Source organism: Cherax quadricarinatus, chromosome 88 (genome assembly GCF_038502225.1).
Source record: "Cherax quadricarinatus isolate ZL_2023a chromosome 88, ASM3850222v1, whole genome shotgun sequence".
Taxonomy (NCBI): domain Eukaryota; kingdom Metazoa; phylum Arthropoda; class Malacostraca; order Decapoda; family Parastacidae; genus Cherax; species Cherax quadricarinatus.
In genome coordinates, this window is record NC_091379.1 from 2253660 (window position 1) to 2279344 (window position 25685).

Consider the following 25685-nt stretch of genomic DNA (forward strand, 5'->3'; position numbering starts at 1 on the left):
TTACATATATCACTCATATACTGCCACATTAGCTGGTAGAAAATATCTTGAGTGCACTACCCGAAACACGTGTGTATGGCAAATATTCTGAATAATACATAATAGCTCCTCTGGTGACTTATATTCAGGAGATTGTATACTCAATTACTTGAGCATAAAATGTAATTTTTATGCTTATTAGGTTACGATTTATCACGAATTAAAAAAATAATAATGACACTATTTTTTGGCAACCATGTTTGAAAAATCGTCTAGGCAAAAATCTAGTTTTTGCATTCTAGTTCATGTTGTACTTCATATGGAGAACGTTATTGAGGTGGAACTCGTCTTGGAGACCCATCTGCTGGCGAGCCTGGCGAGCGTGAACACAGAGGTCATGAGCATAGGCGCAGGTGGCAGGAACAGCAAGGATCTTCCTGGCTAGCAGTCTCAAGGTGGACAGACCTGAAGCTGAGGTCCCTGACCACCACCCCAGGATGTCGTCGTCTTCAAGGTGCACCTGTAATATATCCAGCCTAGTTACTATCAGCATAGGTTAGGTAAGGTGAGGTTAGGCTAGGTTAGGTGAGCTTAGGCTATGTTAGGTTAGATTAGGTTACGTTACGTTACATTATGTTACGTTAGATAAGTCAGGAAACAGGACAAACTATCAACATTTTAAGTAGCCTTGAGAAAACTAATAGACATTCTTTGGTGATTAAGAATATTATTTAAACTGCAGAAAAGAAATGCAATTCTACTGTAACATTAAAATGTATTAATCATGTTATTATACATCTGTGCTCCAGTTCCCTGAATTAAGCCTGAATACCTTCCATTCATCCCCTACACAGGCACTCTATAATCCTACAGGTTTAGCACTTCCCCATGATTATAATAATAATTTGTAACAACTGGGGAAAATAGTTGACACATACACAATAGTTAAATTGTTGCCACAGATGGCTCCAACTTCATCCTATTCAATATTTGTATGTCTCATAATAATGAAAAGGCTTTAAAATGAGGTAATGTAGGAAAGAGCTTAGTTTGTTAATACAGTGGACCCCCGCATAACGATTACCTCCGAATGCGACCAATTATGTAAATGTATTTATGTAAGTGCGTTTGTACGTGTATGTTTGGGGGTCTGAAATGGACTAATCTACTTCACAATATTCCTTATGGGAACAAATTCGGTCAGTACTGGCACCTGAACATGCTTCTGGAGTGAAAAAATATCGTTAACCGGGGGTCCACTGTAAAGTTAGGAACCCTTAACCTAGTCTTGTAGAGAGAGTGAATGAGTTTAGGCGTGCTTTGTTATACAAAAACGAATGGGGAACCAAATCATGCTCATGCATTTATTTATATACTAATCTCAAGTCATCAATTATGAACTGGGTGGGTTTATGTGTATGTGGAAGACTGAAAACATCTCAGCATTCTGTATAACCCTTGTGGAGTGTTGCAACCCCTGAATGGGTTACAATGATTATTATGTAAATATATAATGTATATTACCTTTTCATTTAATTTTATATTGCTTATATTTGCGATAATAGCTAAATTGTAAATGTATGACTTTATATTATTATTTGACTGTTATATTGTTATTTGACTTATGTTGCTAGGATGTACATAATATGTGCTCAGTTCAAGTCTTGATTGTCAAACTACTGTAATTATCGCTCCTTGCTCGTTATATTGCCGGCTTCTGAGCTGTGCTGTCCACGGGGGTATCACGTGATCGAGGGGGGGGGTCCTCACCTCTCGTGAAGTATTCAGTCTGCTCTAGACTCGCTTGGTGGTTGGACAGATTGTCTGTCTCATTATTCTTGTTAGTTCTGTAGAACTCTGTTCACAGAACATTGTATAGACTTAGTGATTTTCGACGTTGTACTGAGGTTGTGTGTCGCTTAGACACTCTGAACATCTCAGGTCCTTAGCTATAGCTTCTGACCTAATTTTGTACTGGTTTCTGTGTATTGTCACAGTCAGGGTTTTTCCTATGCTGAACTTAGATTCAGTAGTATGGGAGTTTTGTAACTTTTGTGGAGGATCTGCTGATGGTCCCTACTTAGAGTCATTATATTATCTCCTTGATCCTGATTGTGTCGCAGTCGCTTGTTATATGGCTATTGGGCTTAGCATTCTTTTCATTGTTCAAGCAGACTGTTCTGGTTGCCAGTCGGTCAAGAAGTTAGTTTATTTGAGGACTTTGTCAGTCACTTGTTTAAGTCTAGTCGAGTCGTGAGACATAGCGAACTACTTAGAGCACTTACACACATACACACTTACTTGTACATATTTGTAATATCTTATTAAATGTTAATGTACCAGACAGTACTTAAGAATTATAAATGTGATATGTGCTTTCAGCACAATAATATTGAACTCGAGAGATTGATTTTATTTTGATTACTGTGATTAATTTAATTTAATTTAATTTGATAATATACCTCTAGACTTAATAAATTTATTAAATTTTAATTTCTCTAGTTAGTAGCCTACCAGTTGTAATCCTGAAGCACTATTGAATCATACCGAATTTTAATGGATAATTGGACAAGGATACTGACTACTTGTTACGAAAACCCAGTAACAGGCTGGATGCTAGAAGGGCAGTCCTTTCTAGTATTCACTGGAGATCTCTAAGCTTTTAGAATCGCGTTTTTTGTAACATGGAGTTTGTGCTTAGCTATGATTATAATAATCAGAGTGACCAACCTTCATGTTGGCATAAGCCATTATCTCCTCACTGTCGGACACTGAGGTGTCAGGGGCGGGGTTGTCCATGTATTCCCGGAAGGGATGAACCTCTCGGGCGGTGGCTGTTGGGGTGTCGGTGGTGGGTGAGTGAGAGTTGGTGTACCTGGTGGTCTTCAGGTTGAGCACACCAGAGTTGGCTTCTGTTACTGACACTGACTTCATCATCTCCAGCACATGTCGGTGCACCTCGGACTTTTCCGTCTCACTCAGAACCTGTCGAGCAAAACAGAATTCTTGATAAAAGATGGGGACAAGCAGTGTATGACATCAAACACCTGTCAGTGGACCTCAGATTGCTTTATCTCACTCAGAACCTCTCTGACTTCTCCGTCTCTCTCAAAACCTGTCGAGCAAAACAGAATTCTTGACCTTAGACCTCGCTGTCTCTCTCTCAGAACCAGTTGAGCAAAACAGAATTTTTAGTAAAATGATGAAACAAGAGGTGTTGGACATCAAACACATGTCAGTGCACCTCTTGACTTCATCTCACTAAGAACCTGTCAAGCAAAACAATCCTTGCTAAAGACAAGAGAACAAGCAGTGTTTGACATCAAACACAAATTGGTGGACCTCTGACTTTGTCTCACTCTGAATCTGTCAAAACAACACAATTCTTTGTAAAAATAAGAAAACAAGCAGTGTTTGATATCAGACACATGTTGGTGGACCTTTGACTTCTCTGTCTCATTCAGAACCTGACAAGCTAAATAAAATTATTAGGAGAACATGTCAACAATGTGTAAATAAACCATAATGGTTAATGGGATTTAATGTCTAACGGCTACACAAGAGTCATTAAGATTTCATGTAACCTGCTCACCACCAGTCAAGATTAGGGATTAAAGTAAACTCAATGTATATACAGAGATATACACCTCCCAGTATACACATACAGTGGACCCTCGGTTTTCGTGTTTAATCCATTCCAGAGCCATCGGCCAAAACCGAAACCATTTTCCCCATAAGAAATAATGTAAATGGAATTAATCCATTCCAGACACCTAGAAGTATCAGCAAAAAAAAATTTTTTTACCTTAAAGATAGAGTTACATGCACAAAAGAATGAACATTACACATGACACTTACCATTATTGAAGGCTGTTGTTGCTGTAAGGAAGACAGAGAGGAGGGGAGAGGGAAGAGAGGGTATTCTTTGGAAGGGGAATCCCCCTCCATAAGGACTCTAGGTACTACCAAGTCCTTATCTGGGGTCATCTCCCTCCTTTGTTTTTTAATGCCACTAGGACCAGCTTGAGAGTCAATGGACCCCTGTCGCACAAAATATTTGTCCAAAATGCTGTTTCTGGCATCTTTTCAAGATCTGCCTACAATGGGACATGGCATTGTCATTGTAAAAGTCACCAGCATGGATTGCAACAGTTTTCTCAGGGTGATGTTCCTCCACAAATGAATGCACCTTAGTCCACATTGCACAAATCTCCTTAATCTTTGAAGAAGGCACCTTCTTCCATTTCTCTTCCTCTTCCTCAGCTGTGGTCTGTTACTGTTGCAGATGAAGCTCTTGCTGCTCATCAGTGGTTAGCTCTCCATTGTGGTCCTCCACCCACTCTTCCACATGCTCGTCACTCACATCCAACCCCATGGAATTCCCCAATGCCACAATTGATTGCACAACAGGTGTAGGGTCAACAAGGTCAGCCTCAAACCCTTCAAAATCCTTCCTTCGGACACAATCTGGCCACAATTTTCCCCAAGCAGAATTCATCATCCTGGAAGTCACTCCCTGCCAAGCCTTATCCATAAGGCCTATGCAATGGAACATACTGAAGTGATTCTTCCAGAACTCTCTGAGGGTCAATTCAGAGTCCGAGGTTATGTCAAAGCACCTCTGAAACATTGCTTTGGTGTACGGTTTTTTGAAGTTTGCAATGATCTGCTGGTCCATAGGCTGGATGAGAGGAGTGGTATTAGGAGGCAAGAACTTCACTGTTACAAAACTGAATTCCTTAAGACAACTGGTCTTCCAAGTCTGGAGGATGAGCAGGAGCATTGTCCATTAACAGGAGCCACTGGAGTGGCAATTTATTATCCAGGAGGTATTTTTTCACACTCAGGCCAAACATGACTCAAGAAATCGTAATGACACGGGCTGGAGTTTTGAGACTCTATGACCGCGGGTTCAATCCTGGCCGGGGGTATGGTTTTTTCAGGCCAAACACTTTGTTGAACCTTTTCAGGAAAATTTCCCTAGTGACCCATGCCCTACTGTTAGCCTTCCACATCACATACAATTTATTCTTGACAACACTGTTTTTCTTGAACACTGGGATTTTCAGAGTGATACACCAGTAAAGGCTTCACTTTGAAATCCCCACTAGCATTACCACACAAGAGAGTTAGCCTGTCTTTCATAGGCTTGTGTCCTGGGACTGCCTTTTCCTCCTGCATAATGCAGGTCCTCTTTGGCTTTTTCCAAAGCAGGCCTGTTTCATCACAACTGAACACTTGTTGGGGTTGGAATTTTTCAGCCTCTACATAACATTTGCATTCCCGCACAAATTTTTTAGCTGCTTGTTTGTCTGAACTGGCACCCTCACACAACACTGTGTGTGCCACTTCGCTTCTTGAATTTTTCGAACCAGCCTTTGCTGGCCTTAAATTCACCTACATCAGCACTTGTTTTAGGCAGTTTCTTTATGAGAGCGTCATGCAACTGCCTTGCCTTTTCACAAATTATAGACTGCACAACACTATCCCCTGCTCTTTCTCTCTGATCCACACCAACAACAATTTCTCCACTTCTTCAATTGTCTGGGATCTCTGTTTGGTTATCGCATTCACCCCTTTCGCAACATCGGCTTCCATGATTTCTTTTCTCTTTGCCACATTGGAGATGATTTGATGGTGACTTCCCGTACATCCTGCTGAGTTCAGCAATGTGTATGCCACTATCACATTTTCTTAGAATTTCTTTTTTCAGTTCTATGGTGTTCCTCACTTTCTTTACCAAAGCACTGGCACTAGGAGCTTTCTTTGGGGCCATGGTCGCTTATTTAGCAGTCACACACAATAAACAAGTGGCAAACTGGCAGGATATGTTCACTTATCAAGAAACAACACTACACTGGCTGAGAATGCGTGTGGGAGGCGGCTTTGTCTACACGCTGGGCACTGGACAGGCTCTGTATGATCGACGAAAACGGAGGTAGTCGACAAAAACAACCCAAAAACCAACGAAAAAAGCCGGGAAAAACCGAAATCAGCGATAACGGAGATCAACGAAAACGGAGGGTCCACTGTATAAGTATGCTGTATATCCCTCACGGTGAGGTCCCACACCAGGCTTCCTGTGTGGAATTTTTTTACACAATTTCTTAAATGTAGAATATATAAATGAATAATGTAATTGTGTAATAAAATATGATGCTGATTTGAGCCTTTCAAGAAATTTCAAGTGGGGGGTGTAGAACAGCTGCGGAGTGACGCCAGGGGGTGAAGGCGTCATACTGAATTTAATGTGTGAACATTGGACTGAATTGTGGAATGTAATCAGGCATTCTCGAAGGTCAATTAATAAAAAATAATATATTTACTACAAGTACATGTACATGGTATACAGACCATAGCTGACATCAATTGACATACATATATGTACTACTATATAGAAAGCCGCTTGTTATGTTGAGCATTTCGGGCAAATTAGGTCAGTTTTGTCCCAGGATATGACCCACACCAGTCGACTAACACCCAGGTACCCATTATTACTAATGGGTGAACAGGGACAGCAGGTGTCTTATGGAAACACGTCCCTAATGTTTTCCAGCCGTACCAGAGATTCAAACTCCAGACCTCAGTGTGTGAGCTGAATGTGCTAGCAATCAAGCTACGGGACACCCTATATCAGCCTCAATCTGTAATTTACAAATTGCTGACATGTTCCTGCTGAAGAATTGGGATAAATAGTGTGGAAAGCCCTTGCAATTTGGCAACCAGGACAGAAAAAAATAGAGGACTTCAATGAATCCTTCCCAACAACACGCCTTAGCTAAGTGATGCTTACTTATGATGTACAGAAGTTTTTGCATATCATAAATCCTAGCTGGTAGGGTAATGTTAGTGTGTTCCATCAGCATTGTCTTCCAGTAATTGAATGGTAAGTGTTAATACCAATTTCTTTTGTGTACCAGGCAAGCCTAATCATATACAGTCCACATTATTTTATAATTTACCCTTATTGGTATTAATGTTTAATATTGCAATTATTAATTTAATATCTGGTCTAGCTTTTTTTGTGAGTGGTAGGGAGTGAGCATCGAGGGAGTTACAGTTCAGTGACCTACTGTGATTTAAGTTTCACTTACCTAACCCAAATTACTTGCAGGTAATAATTCAGGTAATGCCCTGTAAGCCTCCTAGAGGTGATTTGCTCACATAATAATAGTTCACAATATCCTGGTCTTTTATTACAAGCTCACCGTTTCCAAAAACTAGTGAACATCTATTGAAGGAAGGTACCATGATGGTGAACAGCTCTTGATTCAATGATTATGAGCTGTTCCTCCTCTTTCTTAGATCAAATCTATTTATCTCCCCTTTCTCTGGTGCTGAATGACCCATGAGAGAGAGAGAGAGAGAGAGAGAGAGAGAGAGAGAGAGAGAGAGAGAGACTTCGAGGACAGCGTGAAACAAGCTTTTATGCCACAAGACGGGCAGAAAACAGCAACTTCACTCTGGCTGTACCCTTCTCCAGAACATCACTCCATCTGAGATCATATATACCCAGGATGACTCGAGTATGGAACACATTCGTACAGCATAATGATGTCAACGAGATAAAGTCAGTTGATCAAATGAAAATGCTGGCCCACAGATGGCTCCAACTTCATCCTGTTCCCTACTTGTATGTCTCATAACAATAAAAATGCTTTCAAATGAGCTGATGTAGGTAACAGCTCTTAGCTTGCCAATAAAGTTAGGAATCCTTAACCTGTAAATAGCTTGTCAATAAAGCTAGAGATCCTTAACCTTGTCAAACCCTGTGTAAAAAAGAGAGAGAGAGAGAGAGAGAGAGAGAGAGAGAGAGAGAGAGAGAGAGAGAGAGAGAGAGAGAGAGAGAGAGAGAGAGAGAGAGAGAGAGAGAGAGAGAGAGAGAGAGAGAGAGAAAGAGAGAGAGAGAGAGAGAGAGAGAGAGAGAGAGAGAGAGAGAGAGAGAGAGAGAGAGAGAGAGAGAGAGAGAGAGAGAGCAGTACACAAATACTGACAACCTTGTAATGATAATGGTGCAGTCTCACGCATTGTTATTATTCAGTGAAGGAAGGAAGGAAGAGAGGGAGGGGTTATTTTATATGACAGTTACGTTGTGGGAACACCCACAGTGTACTGTCACACTTCTGCATGACAAGTTACACCAGGAGAACCTCAGATGTTATCACCAGTGGTGGTACACCGGGAGAACCTCAGACGTTATCACCAGTGGTGGTACACCGGGAGAACCTCAGACGTTATCACCAGTGGTGGTACACCGGGAGAACCTCAGACGTTATCACCAGTGGTGGTACACCAGGAGAACCTCAGACGTTATCACCAGTGGTGGTACACCGGGAGAACCTCAGATGTTATCACCAGTGGTGGTACACCAGGAGAACCTCAGACGTTATCACCAGTGGTGGTACACCGGGAGAACCTCAGACGTTATCACCAGTGGTGGTACACCGGGAGAACCTCAGACGTTATCATCAGTGGTGGTACACCATGAGAACCTCAGACGTTATCACCAGTGGTGGTACACCGGGAGAACCTCAGACGTTATCACCAGTGGTGGTACACCGGGAGAACCTCAGACGTTATCACCAGTGGTGGTACACCGGGAGAACCTGGTGGTACACCGGGAGAACCTCAGACGTTATCACCAGTGGTGGTACACCGGGAGAACCTCAGACGTTATCACCAGTGGTGGTACACCGGGAGAACCTCAGACGTTATCACCAGTGGTGGTACACCGGGAGAACCTCAGACGTTATCACCAGTGGTGGTACACCGGGAGAACCTCAGACGTTATCACCAGTGGTGGTACACCGGGAGAACCTCAGACGTTATCACCAGTGGTGGTACACCGGGAGAACCTCAGACGTTATCACCAGTGGTGGTACACCGGGAGAACCTCAGACGTTATCACCAGTGGTGGTACACCGGGAGAACCTCAGACGTTATCACCAGTGGTGGTACACCGGGAGAACCTCAGACGTTATCACCAGTGGTGGTACACCGGGAGAACCTCAGACGTTATCACCAGTGGTGGTACACCGGGAGAACCTCAGACGTTATCACCAGTGGTGGTACACCAGAACCTCAGACGTTATCACCAGTGGTGGTACACCGGGAGAACCTCAGACGTTATCACCAGTGGTGGTACACCGGGAGAATCTCAGACGTTATCACCAGTGGTGGTACACCGGGAGAACCTCAGACATCACCAGTTTTGGTACACCGGGAGAACCTCAGACGTTATCACCAGTGGTGGTACACCAGGAGAACCTCAGACGTTATCACCAGTGGTTTTACACCGGGAGAACCTCAGACGTTATCACCAGTGGTGGTACACCGGGAGAACCTCAGACGTTATCACCAGTGGTGGTACACCGGGAGAACCTCAGACGTTATCACCAGTGGTGGTACACCGGGAGAACCTCAGACGTTATCACCAGTGGTGGTACACCGGGAGAACCTCAGACGTTATCACCAGTGGTGGTACAAGGAAGACCATGTGCGTCTTTAATGTACTGGTCTCCCTGCTCACTCAGTCTACCCAGACTCGCTAAAATATTGAGCACAGCTACACAGCGCCTGGCACGGAATACATACCTGCCAATTTGGCAAGGTAAGCTGCTGAGACTACTGTGGTGCAGCTACTCTGCTCCACGATATCATTTGGCAGGGAGGTCAGCAGGGGATACTGTTACGTCAGCGTTTTAGCTGTATAAAACAGGTAAAGGTCTGTTGATAATCGTCTTACGTACAAAGGGTGTTGAAAATTCTTGGCCTCTACACCTGCTGGGTTATCTCTTACTGTACATAGGACAAACCTGCTTTTCATCGGAGGTTTATAAATAACAAAAAAGGCACAATACCGTGACTGGAACGATACACAAATAACCCGCACATAAAAGAGAGAAGCTTATGACGACGTTTCGGTCCGTATCTGAGGTTTATTTCACCGTTTTACGAGCATCTTACTCTCGTAAGGGAGTGACTGCTGTGTGCAGAACTTTGGACCAAACCCTCCCCCTGTTTCCAGGTGTTATGACTGATATAAGAACATAAGAAAGGAGGAACACTGCAGCAGGCCTGCTGGCCCATACTAAACAGGTCCTTCACAATCCATCCCACTAAAAGAATATCTGCCCAACCCAATTTTCACCTGCATCCCAAGGAGCGCAGTTCACGAGACTTCAAGCATGTCTTGTAATTTAGGTGATTGAAAAACAAGCAGTTCTCCCTCTAGCCCACTGGAAGACAGTTTGTGTCAGCTTGAGATTCACTGTTTCCTAAGTAGATGCCACAATCATACAAATTCTAGTATCGCCTGTAAACGATGATACAGTGCTAGGAATTGTGCACGTGTCTGATACAATTGAAGATTAAGACACTTATACAATATATGTTGCATAAGTGTCTCAGTCTTCAACTTGTCGGTTTTTAAACCATTTATCACGTCTGATACAGTGCTAGGATTTGTGCATGTGTTTGATATGAGAATAAGGAAGAGAACAAGGGGTGTGTCTCGTGCCTTGTGGAACAGAGCTTTTCACTGAGGCGACCTCTCATTTGACTTTCCTTACTAATCCCTCTTGTATTCAGAGGTTCAAAAGCTGAACATTCATCTACCCACTTTTCGAGTTTATCCCTTTTGTAAGCATTTTTTGTACTATTACGCCTCGGTCATTTTTGTAAGTGAAATACCCACAAACAGTATTTATTATTAAAGATTCGCCGGTATTCTCCCGGCCAGGGCCTTTTCCAAGTGGTGGCCCGGCCTTGGCTCCCTCTTTAGGGAGTGTCTGAGACCTAAGTCTCCCATGGGAGGAGGCACAAGTACCTCCTCATCTTTGGGACCAACTGTCCCCAGGCCTAGCCACAAGCTAGGCCTCTCTGGTCTGCCATCCCCGCCCCAAGGGGACTAATGGGAATGACAGTCTTGTGAGCTGAAAGCTCGGGCTCAGGCACCTACCAACCCTAGAAGGGCTGGGCATGGTGTCGATGAAATAGTATTTAAACCTTTATGAGCAGATAATATTTCCCAGGCCCGATTTTTTCAATATCCTAGTGTTGCTATTTTCTCTTTTTTTTTTCAACCTGTCAGTATCGCACACCAATTTTTATCTGATAATCTTACCTTTTTGCAAAGATTTATCATATTATATGATCTATATTTGAATGTCCAAACTAGTGATTTTTACTTATATGGTGTCGTTATACCTACACAACCTGGTAAGCTTCTCTCTTTTATGTGCGGGTTATTTGTGTATTGTGTAACCTGGTTACACTCATCCAAGACTCGGGCAGTCTGTATACACTACATTTTCTTTCAGATCATACAATAGCATCTTGTAATGGTCCAGCAAGTGTGAGAGGCAGCAGCTACCTGCTCACACGCCTACAATCTTGTTTAAACACAGGAAGATTTGATAATATGGGACGTCAGTGCTATCGCCTGTGTATACTCACCTATCTCAACTATATATGGTTGCAGAAATCGACCCTTGAAGGGAGGTTCCTTCACGCTGATGAGAGGGCTCTTCATCTAGGGAACTGGATCTGTGTTCCAGTTCCCTAATTTGAGCCGCTGTATAATTCCTACGGATTTATAATAATGCAGGAGCCATGTCACCGCTCCTGTGTACCTGTTTTTGCGACTGCTTCATTGATATATTCGTAGAGTGAGGCTATATCAGTGATTCTTTACACTGGAATAACGTTCGTGTCTGTACTACCAAGGATATTTAAGGTATGCAATGAGGCCTGGTCACAGAGCGGGCCGCGGGGGCGTTGACCCCCGGAACTCTCTCCAGGTAACTGATCCTCTAGCAACCTCCATCACCACTGTTCTCCAGCTATTTGCACCCCCACAAAGAGCATGGATTTCTAGCATGGCAACCATGATGGTCAGACAATAAACACTTGCGGCCAGCAGTAACAGCCTGATTGATCAGGCCCTGATCTACCAGGAGGCTTGGTCGTGAACCGAGCCACGGGGGCGTTGATAAGAGATAAGATAAGATTTCGTTCGGATTTTTAACCCCGGGGGGTTAGCCACCCAGGATAACCCAAGAAAGTCAGTGCGTCATCGAGGACTGTCTAACTTATTTCCATTGGGGTCCTTAATCTTGTCCCCCAGGATGCGACCCACACCAGTCGACTAACACCCAGGTACCTATTTGCTGCTAGGTGAACAGGACAATAGGTGTAAGGAAACGTGTCGAAATGTTTCCACCCGCCGGGAATCGAACCCGGGCCCTCCGTGTGTGAAGCGGGAGCTTTAGCCACCAGGCCACCGGGAATACCCTCCAGGTAGACTCCAGAACTTTCAATTATTATCTGGTGTGTTTCGTCCGTGGAGTTTCACAGAACATTTTTTCAATCCTTTAAATAAAAATAATATCTTTATTACTACAAGTACATGTACAAGGTATACAGACCATAGCTGACATCAATGACATTTTACTGATGAGTGAACATAGACAACCAGTGTAAAGGAACACGTTCAATGTTCCTACTCTGGCTGTAGTAGTAGTAGTAGTAGTAGTAGTAGTAGTAGTAGTAGTAGTAGTAGTAGTAGTAGTAGTAGTAGTAGTAGTAGTAGTAGTAGTAGTAGTACTATTGGCTTATCCGTGACTTGCTCCAGGTATTGTGACTTTGTGAGTTAGTTGAAAATTGTTAGTCAGGACCCCTCAAGGGGTGAGGGGCTCTTGATCTAGGGAACTGGATCTGTGCTCCAGTTCCCTGAAATGAGCCTAAATACCTTCCATGCCCCCCTCCACAGGCGCTGTATAATCGTACGGGTTTAGCGCTCCCCATGATTATAATAACAGGAGAGGAGGAAGAGGAAGAAGGGGGAGAGGAAGTGAAGGAAAAGGGAGAAGCGGAAGTGAGGAGGGAGAAGAGGTGAAGGAAGAGAGGGAGACGCGGGAGGAGGGAGAAGAGGTGAAGGAAGAGAGGGAGAAGAGGAAGTGATGTGGGGAAGAGGTGAAGGAAGAGAGAGAGAAGCGGAAGTGAAGTGGGAGAAGAGGTGAAGGAAGAGAGGGAGAAGAGGTGAGGGAAGAGAGGGAGAAGAGGAAGTGAAGTGGGGGAAGAGGTGAAGGAAGAGAGGGAGAAGAGGAAGTGAAGTGGGGGAAGAGGTGAAGGAAGAGAGAGAGAGAAGCGGAAGTGAAGTGGGAGAAGAGGAAGTGAGGAGGGAGAAGAGGTGAAGGAACAGAGGGAGACGCGGGAGGGAGAAGAGATGAAGGAAATGAGGGACAAGAGGAAGACGAGGTGACCATCAGCATGTTACCTGTTAACTGCTGACCTCTGGTGGTGGTGTTAGCAACTGCACACACCTTCCCTCACCACCTCCATCATTAATCCATCACACTACCCACACTCAGCCTATCTTCCAATCTACCCACTAGGCCTAAATTATAAACTCTTAACAAACAGGATAAAGCTCTACACCGAGCGAAACGTCTGTGCTTCACAAATAACGAGTCAAGAAAGATTAATCTTAGGTGAGAGGCTTAGATAAGTCTCAGAAATGTTAGAGATTCTTACTGGACCAGGCTACGTAGGTTCTTACTGGACCATGCTAGGTAGGTTCTTACTGGACCATGCTACGTAGGTTCTTACTGGACCATGCTACACGTAAGTTCTTACTGGACCATGCTAGGTAGGTTCTTACTGGACCATGCTAGGTAGGTTCTTACTGGACCATGCTACGTTGGTTCTTACTGGACCATGCTACGTAGGTTCTTACTGGACCATACTACGTAGGTTCTTACTGGACCATACTACGTAGGTTCTTGCTGGACCATGCTAGGTAGGTTCTTACTGGACCATGCTACGTAGGTTCTTACTGGACCATACTACGTAGGTTCTTGCTGGACCATGCTAGGTAGGTTCTTACTGGACCATGCTACGTAGGTTCTTACTGGACCATGCTACGTAGGTTCTTACTGGACCATACTACGTAGGTTCTTACTGGACCATACTACGTAGGTTCTTGCTGGACCATGCTACGTAGGTTCGTACTCTACCATGCTAGGCTAGGCCTACTAGACCATGCTAGGCTAGGCCTACTAGACCATGCTAGACTAGGCCTACTTCTCAGATACGGAGAAAATGAGGAACTCAAAAGGAACACTAGTTACAACACATTTCCCTAAAGTTCTCATAATACGTAAGACAAATGTGAAAGACAATGTTACATGCAGTATTTATAGAACACAATAAGGCCAGAAACAAATGAGGTGGATAACTGCAAATTTAAAATTGAGACGTAATGCCAATGGTGATTGTGTGCCCAGCAACACTTGCGGTTGTAACCTAGCAACACACTGCGGTTGTAACCTAGCAACACTGCGGGTGTAGCCTAGCAACCCTGCGGGTGTAATCTAGCAATACACTGCGAGTGTAGCCTAGCAACACTGCGAGTGTAGCCTAGCAACACTGCGGGTGTAGCCTAGCAACACTGCGGGTGTAGCCTAGCAACACACTGCGGGTGTAACCTAGCAACCCTGCGGGTGTAATCTAGCAATACATTGCGGGTGTAGCCTAGCAACACTGCGGGTGTAGCCTTGCAGCACACTGAGGGTGTAGCCTAGCAACACTGCGGGTATAGCCTAGCAACACACTGAGGGTGTAACCTAGCAACACACTGCGGGTGTAACCTAGCAACACACTGCGGGTGTAACCTAGCAACACACTGCGGGTATAGCCTAGCAGCACACTGCGGGTGTAGCCTTGCAACACTGCAGGTGTGGCCTAACACCACACTGCGGGTGTAGTCTTGCAGCACACTGCGGGTGTAGCCTAGCAACACACTGCGGTTGAAGCCCAGCAACACTGCGGATGTAGCCTTGCAACACACTGTGGGTGTAGCCTTGCAACACTGCCGTGTAGCCTAGCAACACACTGCGTTTGTAGCCTAGCAACACTGCGGCTGTAGCCCAGCAACACTGCCGTGTAGCCTAGCAACACTGCGTTTGTAGCCTAGCAACATACTGCGGCTGTAGCCTTGCAACACTGCCGTGTAGCCTAGCAACACTGCGTTTGTAGCCTAGCAACATACTGCGGCTGTAGCCTTGCAACACACTGCGTTTGTAGCCTAGCAACACTGCGGCTGTAGCCCAGCAACACTGCCGTGTAGCCTAGCAACACTGCGTTTGTAGCCTAGCAACACACTGCGGCTGTAGCCCAGCAACACTGCCGTGTAGCCTAGCAACACTGCGTTTGTAGCCTAGCAACACTGCGGCTGTAGCCCAGCAACACTGCCGTGTAGCCTAGCAACACTGCGTTTGTAGCCTAGCAACACTGCGACTGTAGCCCAGCAACACTGCCGTGTAGCCTAGCAACACTGCGTTTGTAGCCTAGCAACACTGCGGCTGTAGCCCAGCAACACTGCCGTGTAGCCTAGCAACACTGCGGTTGTAGCCCAGCAACACACTGCGGCTGTAGCCCAGCAACACACTGCGGATGTAGCCTTGCAACACACTGGTCGCCCCTCGTAACAAAAATGTCTGCCCACATCCGTGGATTCAGAATACACACAAACACATACATCCGTGGATTCAGAATACACACACATATATACATGGATTCAGAATATATACACACAACTCACGATTTACATTTCAATGGCCGGAGAAAATTTGCACCATCAATTTCGAGTAATTCACCAGTGAGTTATGACGGGGCGTCAACACCTCACAATTTTCCCGAAGACTGACACCTGCACCTCCAGTGTTTGTTTACGTAACAAAACAGTGTCTTTGGGAAGGGTAACTTCTCTAGATTATGCACAAAGTCACACTGTGACTTTGTAAATGGTCCAAATCGGACCGAAACGTCGTTGTACGCTACTCTCTCCTATGTGCTGGTTGTTTGGGTCCTGTTCCAGTCGCGGTATTGTGCCCTTTAGACTATCTGTTATATTATTTTCTATACATTTCCTCTGTTTGATACCCCCCAAAAAATCGAATATGTTATATCACTAAAAGAATATCGATCTGTATAAAATGAACAAGATATATAACAGTTTAGAAAAGCCGACAAGTTGAATGAGACACCTGCAATACTTGTGTATCTTTATTAAGGAAACGTTTCGCCAACCAGTAGCTTCGTCATTCTCATCTTTCACCCTTCTGTGTTTTGGACTGAAGGAGCCACTGGTTGGTTAAACGTTTCCTCAATAAAGATTCCTGGATGTTGCACAAGCGCCTCATTGTTCAGTATGTATAATATACGTATATGAAAGACCAAATTTTCCTTCTAAAGTCTTTGTTGAATTCTGATATAGATATGCAGTTTTCAGCCTCTAATGAGTATCGTGTTGTTGACAGGCTTCAAACCAGCCTGGAATGTCTATTGAAATACTGATGGACCATACATACTGAAATAAAAGATGCGTCATAGTGGATATATCATGTAGTGAATATATCATGCAGAGTGTTATGCTTTGGATTTGAGAATGATCCTGCTTAGCATAGGATAGTAAGCCTATTGAGACTTGTCTAGCATAGGTTAATAGGTTATGCGTCATAGTGGATATATCATGTAGTGAATATATCATGCAGAGTGTTATGCTTTGGATTTGAGAATGATCCTGCTTAGCATAGGATAGTAAGCCTATTGAGACTTGTCTAGCATAGGTTAATAGGCTAACTGAAGGACCTGTTTGGTATGGGCTAGCAGGCCCATGCCAGCTAGATCTGTCTAGAAGGGGCTAGTGGACCTGCTTCAATACTTCTCCATTCTTCTGTTCTTATCACCTTACGGGCCTTAGTAACATCAGCCACGAACATTATCACCAGTAATAACTGCAAACTCTCCTTCAGATCTCCAGGCAGGAAAGCGCTGCACAACCATACACACTGCTCAGACACTCATTCTTGAAGGCTCTCCTCAATGTAACACCACACGCTTGCAAAAACCCAACGAGACCCAAACTGCCTCTTCCCAGTGGTAATGTCACCTTCCCTTGCAACCATTCACACTTAGACGACCACAAAAACCGGAAAATTCTTCCCTACATCCTCCTGGCCACATTGCACGTCAATAGATAGACACTGGCCACGTAAAATGTCCAATTATACGGAAGGGCGTTGACCGCAATGGCCCTCTTAAGCTAGTTAACCGGTAAGGCCAAAGTTTCTGCAGCCAGTTAAGAATGCTACGCTGCACCCTTTCAGAATTCACGACCCTCTCTTCCACCCTGTCATAGTTTGCATACATAATCCCCACAAGTCTTCAAAGATCTCTCCACACCTGCGTGATTAGGCTACACCAGTTCTGACGTCTAACCCGCTACCAAAGACCCGAGAACCTGGATTTAACCACGTAAATTCATCCGCGTCACCCCCCTCAACCCCCCCTTCACCACTTCTTTCACTACTTCCACTCTAGCAGTAGACACACGTGTACAGCGAAAGGAGGCTTGAGTACGTAATAAAGCCTCATGTACGTGAAAGGTCGTACTTACAAAGGTCTCCTTTTATTGGGTGTGTCTTTTTATCACTTCACCTCAAACACGTACTGAGGAGAGGAGCTCATGACGATGTTTCGGTCTGTTTCGGACCCCTATTGAGACCTGATGATGGTCTACAACTGACCGAAACGTCATCAGGTTTCTCTCCTTAGTGTTGGTTGTTGGTAAATTGTTCCAACCACGATAGTGATTTATTTCTTGTACTACTTGTAGACTACGCCATACTTCAACCACTACCAGCTTAGTTTATTATTAATCAAGATCGTTGAAGAATTGGATACATGTGTAACATATGGGGAACTTTATTGTAGACTTTCCAACCAATGGTTTTATCAATACAAATTCAAGGACATAACCGGAAGACAGTAGTAATATATATACAAAAGATGAGATATTGAGCCACTTCGCCAAGGCTGATCAAGCCCCTGGATGGCAAACGTCTGCAATGGATACCCAGATGTTGCACTAGTGTCTAATTCTTCATCTTGTATGTATAGTATACCATACATGTACAACCAAGATCGTTGTATCGTTCAATTACCCCAAGATCAACGGGGAAATCTCTCTATCCTCATCATTCCAATCTCAATTGAACCCTTTTACTAATGATGGTGGAATTACCGAGAAAATGTTCGGTAAATGGACACAGATGCAACTACTGTGACATTTTACTGTGGCAACGTAACGGCTTGACAAAGCTCATGGAGAGCGAAACGTTGCCACAATAAAATGCCACATTAGTAGCATCTGTGTCCAATTACCTAACCCTGTTACGCACTAGTCTAGGAAATGGGTCGTGTGCACATGTAAATACCATAAACAACCACTAACAACTCTGCCTTATACCCCTACACATGTAAACACAACCTGTGTCAGCTGACAGATCTACCTGACACCTCTACACATAAGAACAACACTACAGAAATCTTTAGGACACTCTTTGCATATCTTATCCTAGGGGTACACTAAGTAGTAATCCTTTGTGTTTTAAATGTGGTGTAAAACCTAGCCGGGGCACACTAGTGGATGTTTAACTCATGACGGATCATTCAGACTAGTATCAGAAGTCGTTGTATTTCATGAAAAATAAATTCCTAGTCGTCCAATAACCTGCGCCCAAGCCACCACGCTGAAAACAAAATTTAAAATTTCGAGTATACAATAATACCTTGAAAAAAAAGGCCTATAGTATGCGCAGCATTTACGATCATAGACAAAACAATTCACATATCCTGGGATCTGCAGATTCCTCACATATTGGAGGTTATGCTCGTGTTAAGAGGTCACTACTGCCTCAATCTCAGGTCCCTCACGAATTGAAGACGCAATCGAGACGTCTATGACACCACCTCACCTCCAGACGTATGACTAACCACAGTAGAACCTTTCCTTTTTCCCCGGTAAAGGAAAGAGTTCCAGGAAGGGATCGTCCGCCACTGCTTCCAGCACATCAGCAGTCGAGTCGAACACTGTCCATTTCCGCCCGAAGTGCTTTGAATAATAGACTTTTCTTATAATATGTAATGCAGTGTTTTCCTAAATCTGTAACCAACGTGAAACCATGCAGATGGTGAAACCATTGAACGTAAGCCTAGTTTTCTAGGGAGACGAGCACCTTTATGTTACGTAAAAGGACACAAGTGCAACTAATATGACATTTTGTGGCAACGTTTCGCTCTCCAGGAGCTTTGTCAAGCCGTTACGGCTGTGACAAACCCTATTGTTATTCAAAATACCTTTACCTAAAATATTGTCGGTAATTTGACCAACATTATTCCAAGCATCTCTATTGTCACTGCTGCCTCCACCACAGTCACGTCCCTTCCGAGAACCCAGCATATGCGCCAATTAGAGACTTATGCCACATGTCATGGTACCAAAGCGGGATAATGCCTGGCGAACACCGGTTTCAGCAGCTCCACTGTGTACCTTGACCCGCGTGTAAGATAACTCGGAACCACTAACAGATAACGTTTAGGAAGATCCACCAATCGCAGGCTGATTAACAGCAACCAGCCAGGCAGGTACTACCCTGCATGGAGTATCCACCAGTCGCAGACTGGCTGACAGCAACCAGACAGGGAGGTACTACCCTGCATGGAGTATCCACCAGTCGCAGACTGGCTGACAGCAACCAGACAGGGAGGTACTATCCTGCATGGAGTATCCACCAGTCGCAGACTGGCTGACAGCAACCAGACAAGGAGGTACTACCCTGCATGGAGGATCCTCCAGTCGCAGACCGGCTGACAGCAACCAACAAGAGGTACTACCCTGCAAGGAACATCTATAAGTCACAGGCTGGTTGACAGCAACCAGCTAGGCAGGTACTACCTTGGATGGGGGTCAGCATCAAAATGGAACCCTGATAAATATTCTGCACTCTGGCAGGATTGCTGATCAGAGAATTAGACATGTGTGCAACACTGGGTATCAAAGAACATCAAAATGGAGGAACATTGCAGCAGGCCTATTGGCCCATGCAAGGCAAGTCCACATCAAACACAAACCCATCAGTGACTTTCAAGTCAACAGAGCGGGACTGATTACCTCAGCTTCCTCCTTCGTGTATCTCTCTCTGGATGGACCGTCTTCATATAACGATACCCAGAAGGTATACATATGAAAATCCTCATCTTTTCTGTCTGTCTCAAGAATACGTAAGATGACTGGAAAATCTTAAAGACTTTTCAAGCAGAAGTTAGTAAGATTTACTTGTCACCTCACTATACACGGCCCCTTACTTACCTATGGTTTTCCAGTTCTTAATTCTGTAATATTTACTTTCCAACCTAGGTAAGCCTGGTCCGAGACCTGGGCAAGATAATCTCCAGAACCACTAAGAGATAACAGATAAAAGCTTGTTAGCCTCGTTGAAGACGATAACGATGTCTTCAAGCTGTTGCAAGCCTCAGTTGACAACAGCTTCAATTCAAGCTTTTCGCTTCATTTATGGCTGTACTGACGAGCTCCATATTGTGAGGAATACCTCGATGGATACCTTCCTGTGAGGGATACCTCTGAAGGGAGTATCCCTCGAGGCATACCTCTCGTCAGCTCATGTATTGCTGCCAAATTCATGGTACAACACCACCATCAGTACCACCACCAACAACACCAGCACCACCATCATAATAACACCACCAACGCCACTATCACCACCACCATCGATCACAAGGAAGGGGATACACACCTGCCAAAACCCAAATTTATACCTCCACAAGTGTGTGTAGTATCGTATGACCAGACGATGGAGGGTGAGGGCGTGGGTGGAACACATGAGTTGATAGAGGCGTGGGTGGGCGGACACACATAGCAGATGTGTGGGCGGGAGCGTAAGAAGCGAGAAAATTCAGATGTCAACAGAACCCAAGAGGTGACATCACAACCAAAACCTCAAGTCTTTCAGAGAGGGTTTCGGGGGGTCAACGCCCCCGCGGCTCGGTCTGTGACCAGGCCTCATGGTGGATCAGGACCTGATCAACCAGGCTGTTACTGCTGGCCACAAGCAACCCGGCGGACGAACCACAGCCCGGCGGGTCAGGTACTGACTTTAGGTGCCTGTCCAGCGCCTTCTCGAAGGCACCCAGGGGAATGTCTTCACATGTGCAACGGTTGGGTATCTTTATTGTTGAAATGTTTCGCCTACACAGTAGACTTCGTCAGTCAAGTACAGAGGCAGCATAACCTTGAGGTGGTCAGTCCCTCAGCCTGGAGAAGAGTTCAGCCACATGGTCTGGAACGTTATGAAGGGACTGACCACATCAAATACTGTTTCTCCAAGGTTGAGGGACTGATTACATCACCTTCACTTCACTTCGCCTACTGCGTAGGCGAAACGTTTCGACAATGAAGATACCCAACTGTTGCACATGTGTCTTAATCATCACAAGAGGACACAGAAGGAAACTAAAACTACAGACGAGTCCCATGGCTGTTAGGAAGTACTTTTTCAGCCTCAAGGCGGTAGAGAAGTGGAATAAATCAGACTCGGAAATACTGGAGTCGGTCTACATACACAGCTTGAAGACGAGACACGACAGTAGTGAAGAGGTCGGTCAGTGAAGCTGTAAGAGGCCAGGTCAGGAGCCGCGACTCGACCCCCGAAATAAAAAATTGAACCTGACACAGGACACTGCGGGTCCTGCGCTACATATGTTATGCGTACGGAAACAATACATTAACAGAAAAACTTGGGGGGGGGGGGTTGCGGTCTTTTAAATCGCGTAAAGTGCGTAATTATGCGTAAAGAGGTCCTGAGGAATGTCAACATTCCACCATGCCAACATATTAGTGATATGATACAACATATGCAAACACCTGGCTATCGACATACGCAAACACCTGGCTATCGACATACGCAAACACCTGGCTATCGACATACGCAAACACCTGGCTATCGACATGCGCAAACACCTGGCTATCGACATACGCAAACACCTGGCTATCGACATGCGCAAACACCTGGTTATCGACATACGCAAACACCTGGCTATCGACATAGGCAAACACCTGGCTATCGACATACGCAAACACCTGGCTATCGACATACGCAAACACCTGGCTATCGACATGCGCAAACACCTGGCTATCGACATACGCAAACACCTGGCTATCGACATGCGCATACACCTGGCTATCGACAAACGCAAACACCTGGCTATCTTAATTGCCGAATTCACCAATGATGATTCCCAAATGTCGAACATGTTTTATTCACGAATTGGGGCCGCGGGCTGGGGGCGCTGACCCCCGGAACAGCCTCCAGGTGTATACGTACCTGTAGCTCATCTCCAGAGCGTTTCTACCCTGGCAAGGCGAGACGTGGTAACCTCTGGTCGTTTCCTAGAACAAGCATGGGTCCGAAATCATTTCGCCCATCAGAACAAGGTGTCCGAAATCATTTCGCCCATCAGAACAAGGTGTCCGAAATCATTTCGCCCATCAGAACAAGGTGTCCGAAATCATTTCACCCATCAGAACAAGGTCTTTCAGGTGTATTGTTGAACCCATTCAGGTGATTCTGGTCGCTGGTAAGACGAGAAGCATAAACACAAATGAAGTTTAATATGATCCCTTACTGACAACGTTTCGCCCACGCAGTGGGCTTTATCAAATCACAAACAGATATGTGACGAATGGTTTGAAAAACCGACAAGTTGAAGATTGAGACACTTATGCAGCATATGGGAATCTTTATTCAGGAAACGTTTCGCCACACAGTGGCTTCATCAGTCCAATACAAAGAGGAAGGCGTAAGGAGAGGAGGAGAATGAGGTAATCAGTCCCTCAACCTGGAGTCGATGTGTTCAGTCCATTCTACAAGATTGATGGACTGAACACATCGACTCCAGGTTGAGGGACTGATTACCTCATTCTCCTCCTCTCCTTACGCCTTCCTCTTTGTATTGGACTGATGAAGCCACTGTGTGGCGAAACGTTTCCTGAATAAAGATTCCCATATGCTGCATAAGTGTCTCAATCTTCAACAAACAGATATGTTAAGTACAAGGGCACAAGTGCAACTAATGCGACAATTTACTGTGGCAACGTTTCGCTCTCCAGGAGCTTTGTCAAGAAACGTAAAGCTGGAGTGTCCGAGGGCTCCTGCCTGAGTCCTGTACTCTTCAGCATCGATGTCAACAACATTCCGCCACAACTCGAGTACCCAGACGCACCAGTAACTGGCGGTGTCCACTACCACCGGAAGGTGATGGCGGTAACCACAAACACGAGAAACATTTAAAAGGTGAACGAAGAGTTGAATAGGATAGCTGACTGGAAGAACAAGTGGAAAATTACAGCCAACCCTGACAAAGCAGTAATCAGCACCATTGGACACCACCCAACGACTACTGATAACACTGGAGATTCACTTGTCCTCAACATCAAAATGGTATACAATACCGACAGGTTGGTAGGTAAGACACATAGGCAACTTTATTCCGAAACGTTTCGCCTACACAGTAGGCTTCTTCAGTCGAATACAGAAAGTAGGCAGGAACAGTAGAGATGTGAAGACGATGTAATCAGTCCATCACCCTTGAAGTCGTAGAATTTGAGGTTGTCAGTCCCTCGGCCTGGAGAAGTTCAGTTCCATAGTCAGGAACTATCTGAAGATCAAGCGACAGTGTGGAGACTTAAACACTTGTCCTGTTTCCTGACGAAGCTAACCTAACCTAACTGGAGGAATTACCCTCAGACACACTCGTCTACAAGATAGACTGCTCGATTTTCAAGTGTTAGTTAAGTTGGCAATAGCCAATCTCTATCAAACATATAGATTCAGTGCAAGGAATTCGCAAGAGCAGGCGAAATATACACAAACACTGATCTCTGGCCGAAGGAGACTCGAACCTACGAACCTTGGAACAAGGTACGCAGTGCCTTACCAAATGAAAAGCTGTAAGCTTTCTCCCTGAAAGCTGGCTGCCTTGGATCAACGTCTAGCGCAAGCTGGACGCCAAGGTATTAGTTCAGTGTGGTGAGAATGGTAAGGCACTGCGTACCTTGTTCCAAGGTTCGTAGGTTCGAGTCTCCTTCGGCCAGAGATCAGTGTTTATATAGATTCAGATAGATACCACACTGTGTGATGATACATTTAAGTAAAGTAAAAGGACACAAGTGCAACTAATGTGACATTTTATCGTGGCAACGTTTCGCTCTCCAGGAGCTTCGTCAAGCCGATACAAACAGTATATGGACACAGGGTATATAAAGGCTCAGAGTGAGGTGCAATAATAGTGAGGTACCATTTCGATGTTCACTAGTGGCAGTAGTAGTAGTAGTAGTAGTAGTAGTAGTAGTAGTAGTAGTAGTAGTGACAAAAGTTGTAGTACTAATACAATATGGTAGAGCAATTACTACTACAACTTTTGTCACTACTACTACTACTACTACTACTACTACTACTACTACTACTACCACTAGTGAACATCGAAATGGTACCTCACTATTATTGCACCTCACTCTGAGCCTTTATATACCCTGTGTCCATATACTGTTTGTATCGGCTTGACAAAGCTCCTGGAGAGCGAAACGTTGCCACGATAAAATGTCACATTAGTTGCACTTGTGTCCTTTTACTTTACATATTGTCGGTAATTCTACCAACATTATTACAAGATACATTTCAACAGATATGGAAGAAGACAGTCGTGTACCGTTCTTGAACCGTTCTTGTCTTTTCTACGTGAGAACATAAGAATGGAGGAAAACTGCAGGAGGCCTACTGGCCCATACAAGGCAGGTCCTTATCAAAACCACCACTACCCAAAGCTACTCAAGAATTTACTTCCATATCCACCAATCCATCAACATCATGTCGGTATCACCGTACCATTTCTTATCTGAAGAATTAGATACATGTGCAACAAGCGACTTCGCCACAAGTGACTTCGTGAGACCTAATGCCTGGAGTAGATGTGTGTTCAGTCCATCTGAGGGACTGGTTACCTCAAACTCCTTTTCCTTATCTTCCACCTTTCTCCGCAATGGACTGAAGAAGCCTCGGGCTGGCGAAACGTTTCCGTTATGTCTTGAGATGTGCACAAGAACGTTTTCCTCAATAAATACACCATTGATGTGGCTCTTTTGAACACTTGAACACCGAGAACAGAACACCAAGCTGAATAAATGCCCGGAACACGCTACCTGCGCTCCCACCTGGCGCACGCAAGCCTCCTGCGCATCCTACAACTTTCATGCGCATCCTATAAGCCTCCTGCGCATCTCGCAAGTTTCCTAGGCATCCTACAAGCCTCCTGTGCATCCTTCTACAAGCTTCCTGCGCATCCTTGTGCCTCCAGGAAAATAACTTTAAGGAAAATATACCCCCACCTACCACTCACGCATGCATGTGTGTGTATACATATATATGCGGTATGCATCCTTAAACACACTTCAGATTGAGGTATAATTCATATATCCATGTCTGACACCCTTCCTACCTCCCTCCTTCCCTTTCAATCATTCCTTCCTTCGTTACCTGGACTCTGGTCAAAGAAACGAGGTTTTCCTGGCGGTCATGCCTGGCTTTCCTGGCTGCTTCGCCTGTTCTGTCGTCAAATTATCACCATACTGTTGCTTCAGAAGAACTCTTTTCCAGGCTAATGTAATCAGTCCATCGTCCTTGAGAACGTAGTTTTGAGATGGCCAGTCCCTCAGCCTGGATAAGAGCTTTATTCCATAGTCTGGAACAATGTGAAGGTCAAGCAGCAGTATGGAGACTTATATACTG

General features: G+C 44.7%; 1 protein-coding gene across 1 annotated transcript in view; it reads right to left on the reverse strand.

Annotated features, from left to right (window-relative positions):
- The window catches only part of BEAF-32 (Boundary element-associated factor of 32kD), a 72346-nt gene that overhangs the window by 14 nt on the left and 46647 nt on the right, over positions 1-25685 (reverse strand). Inside the window, exons 2-3 of the mRNA XM_070103845.1 lie at positions 2710-2964; positions 1-499 (exon numbers count right to left, since the gene is read on the reverse strand). The exon at positions 1-499 is cut by the window's left edge and continues 14 nt beyond it. Of these exons, the coding sequence (XP_069959946.1) occupies positions 278-499; positions 2710-2964 (477 nt within the window). The 3' untranslated portion in view covers positions 1-277. The remainder of the gene's footprint in view (positions 500-2709; positions 2965-25685) is intronic.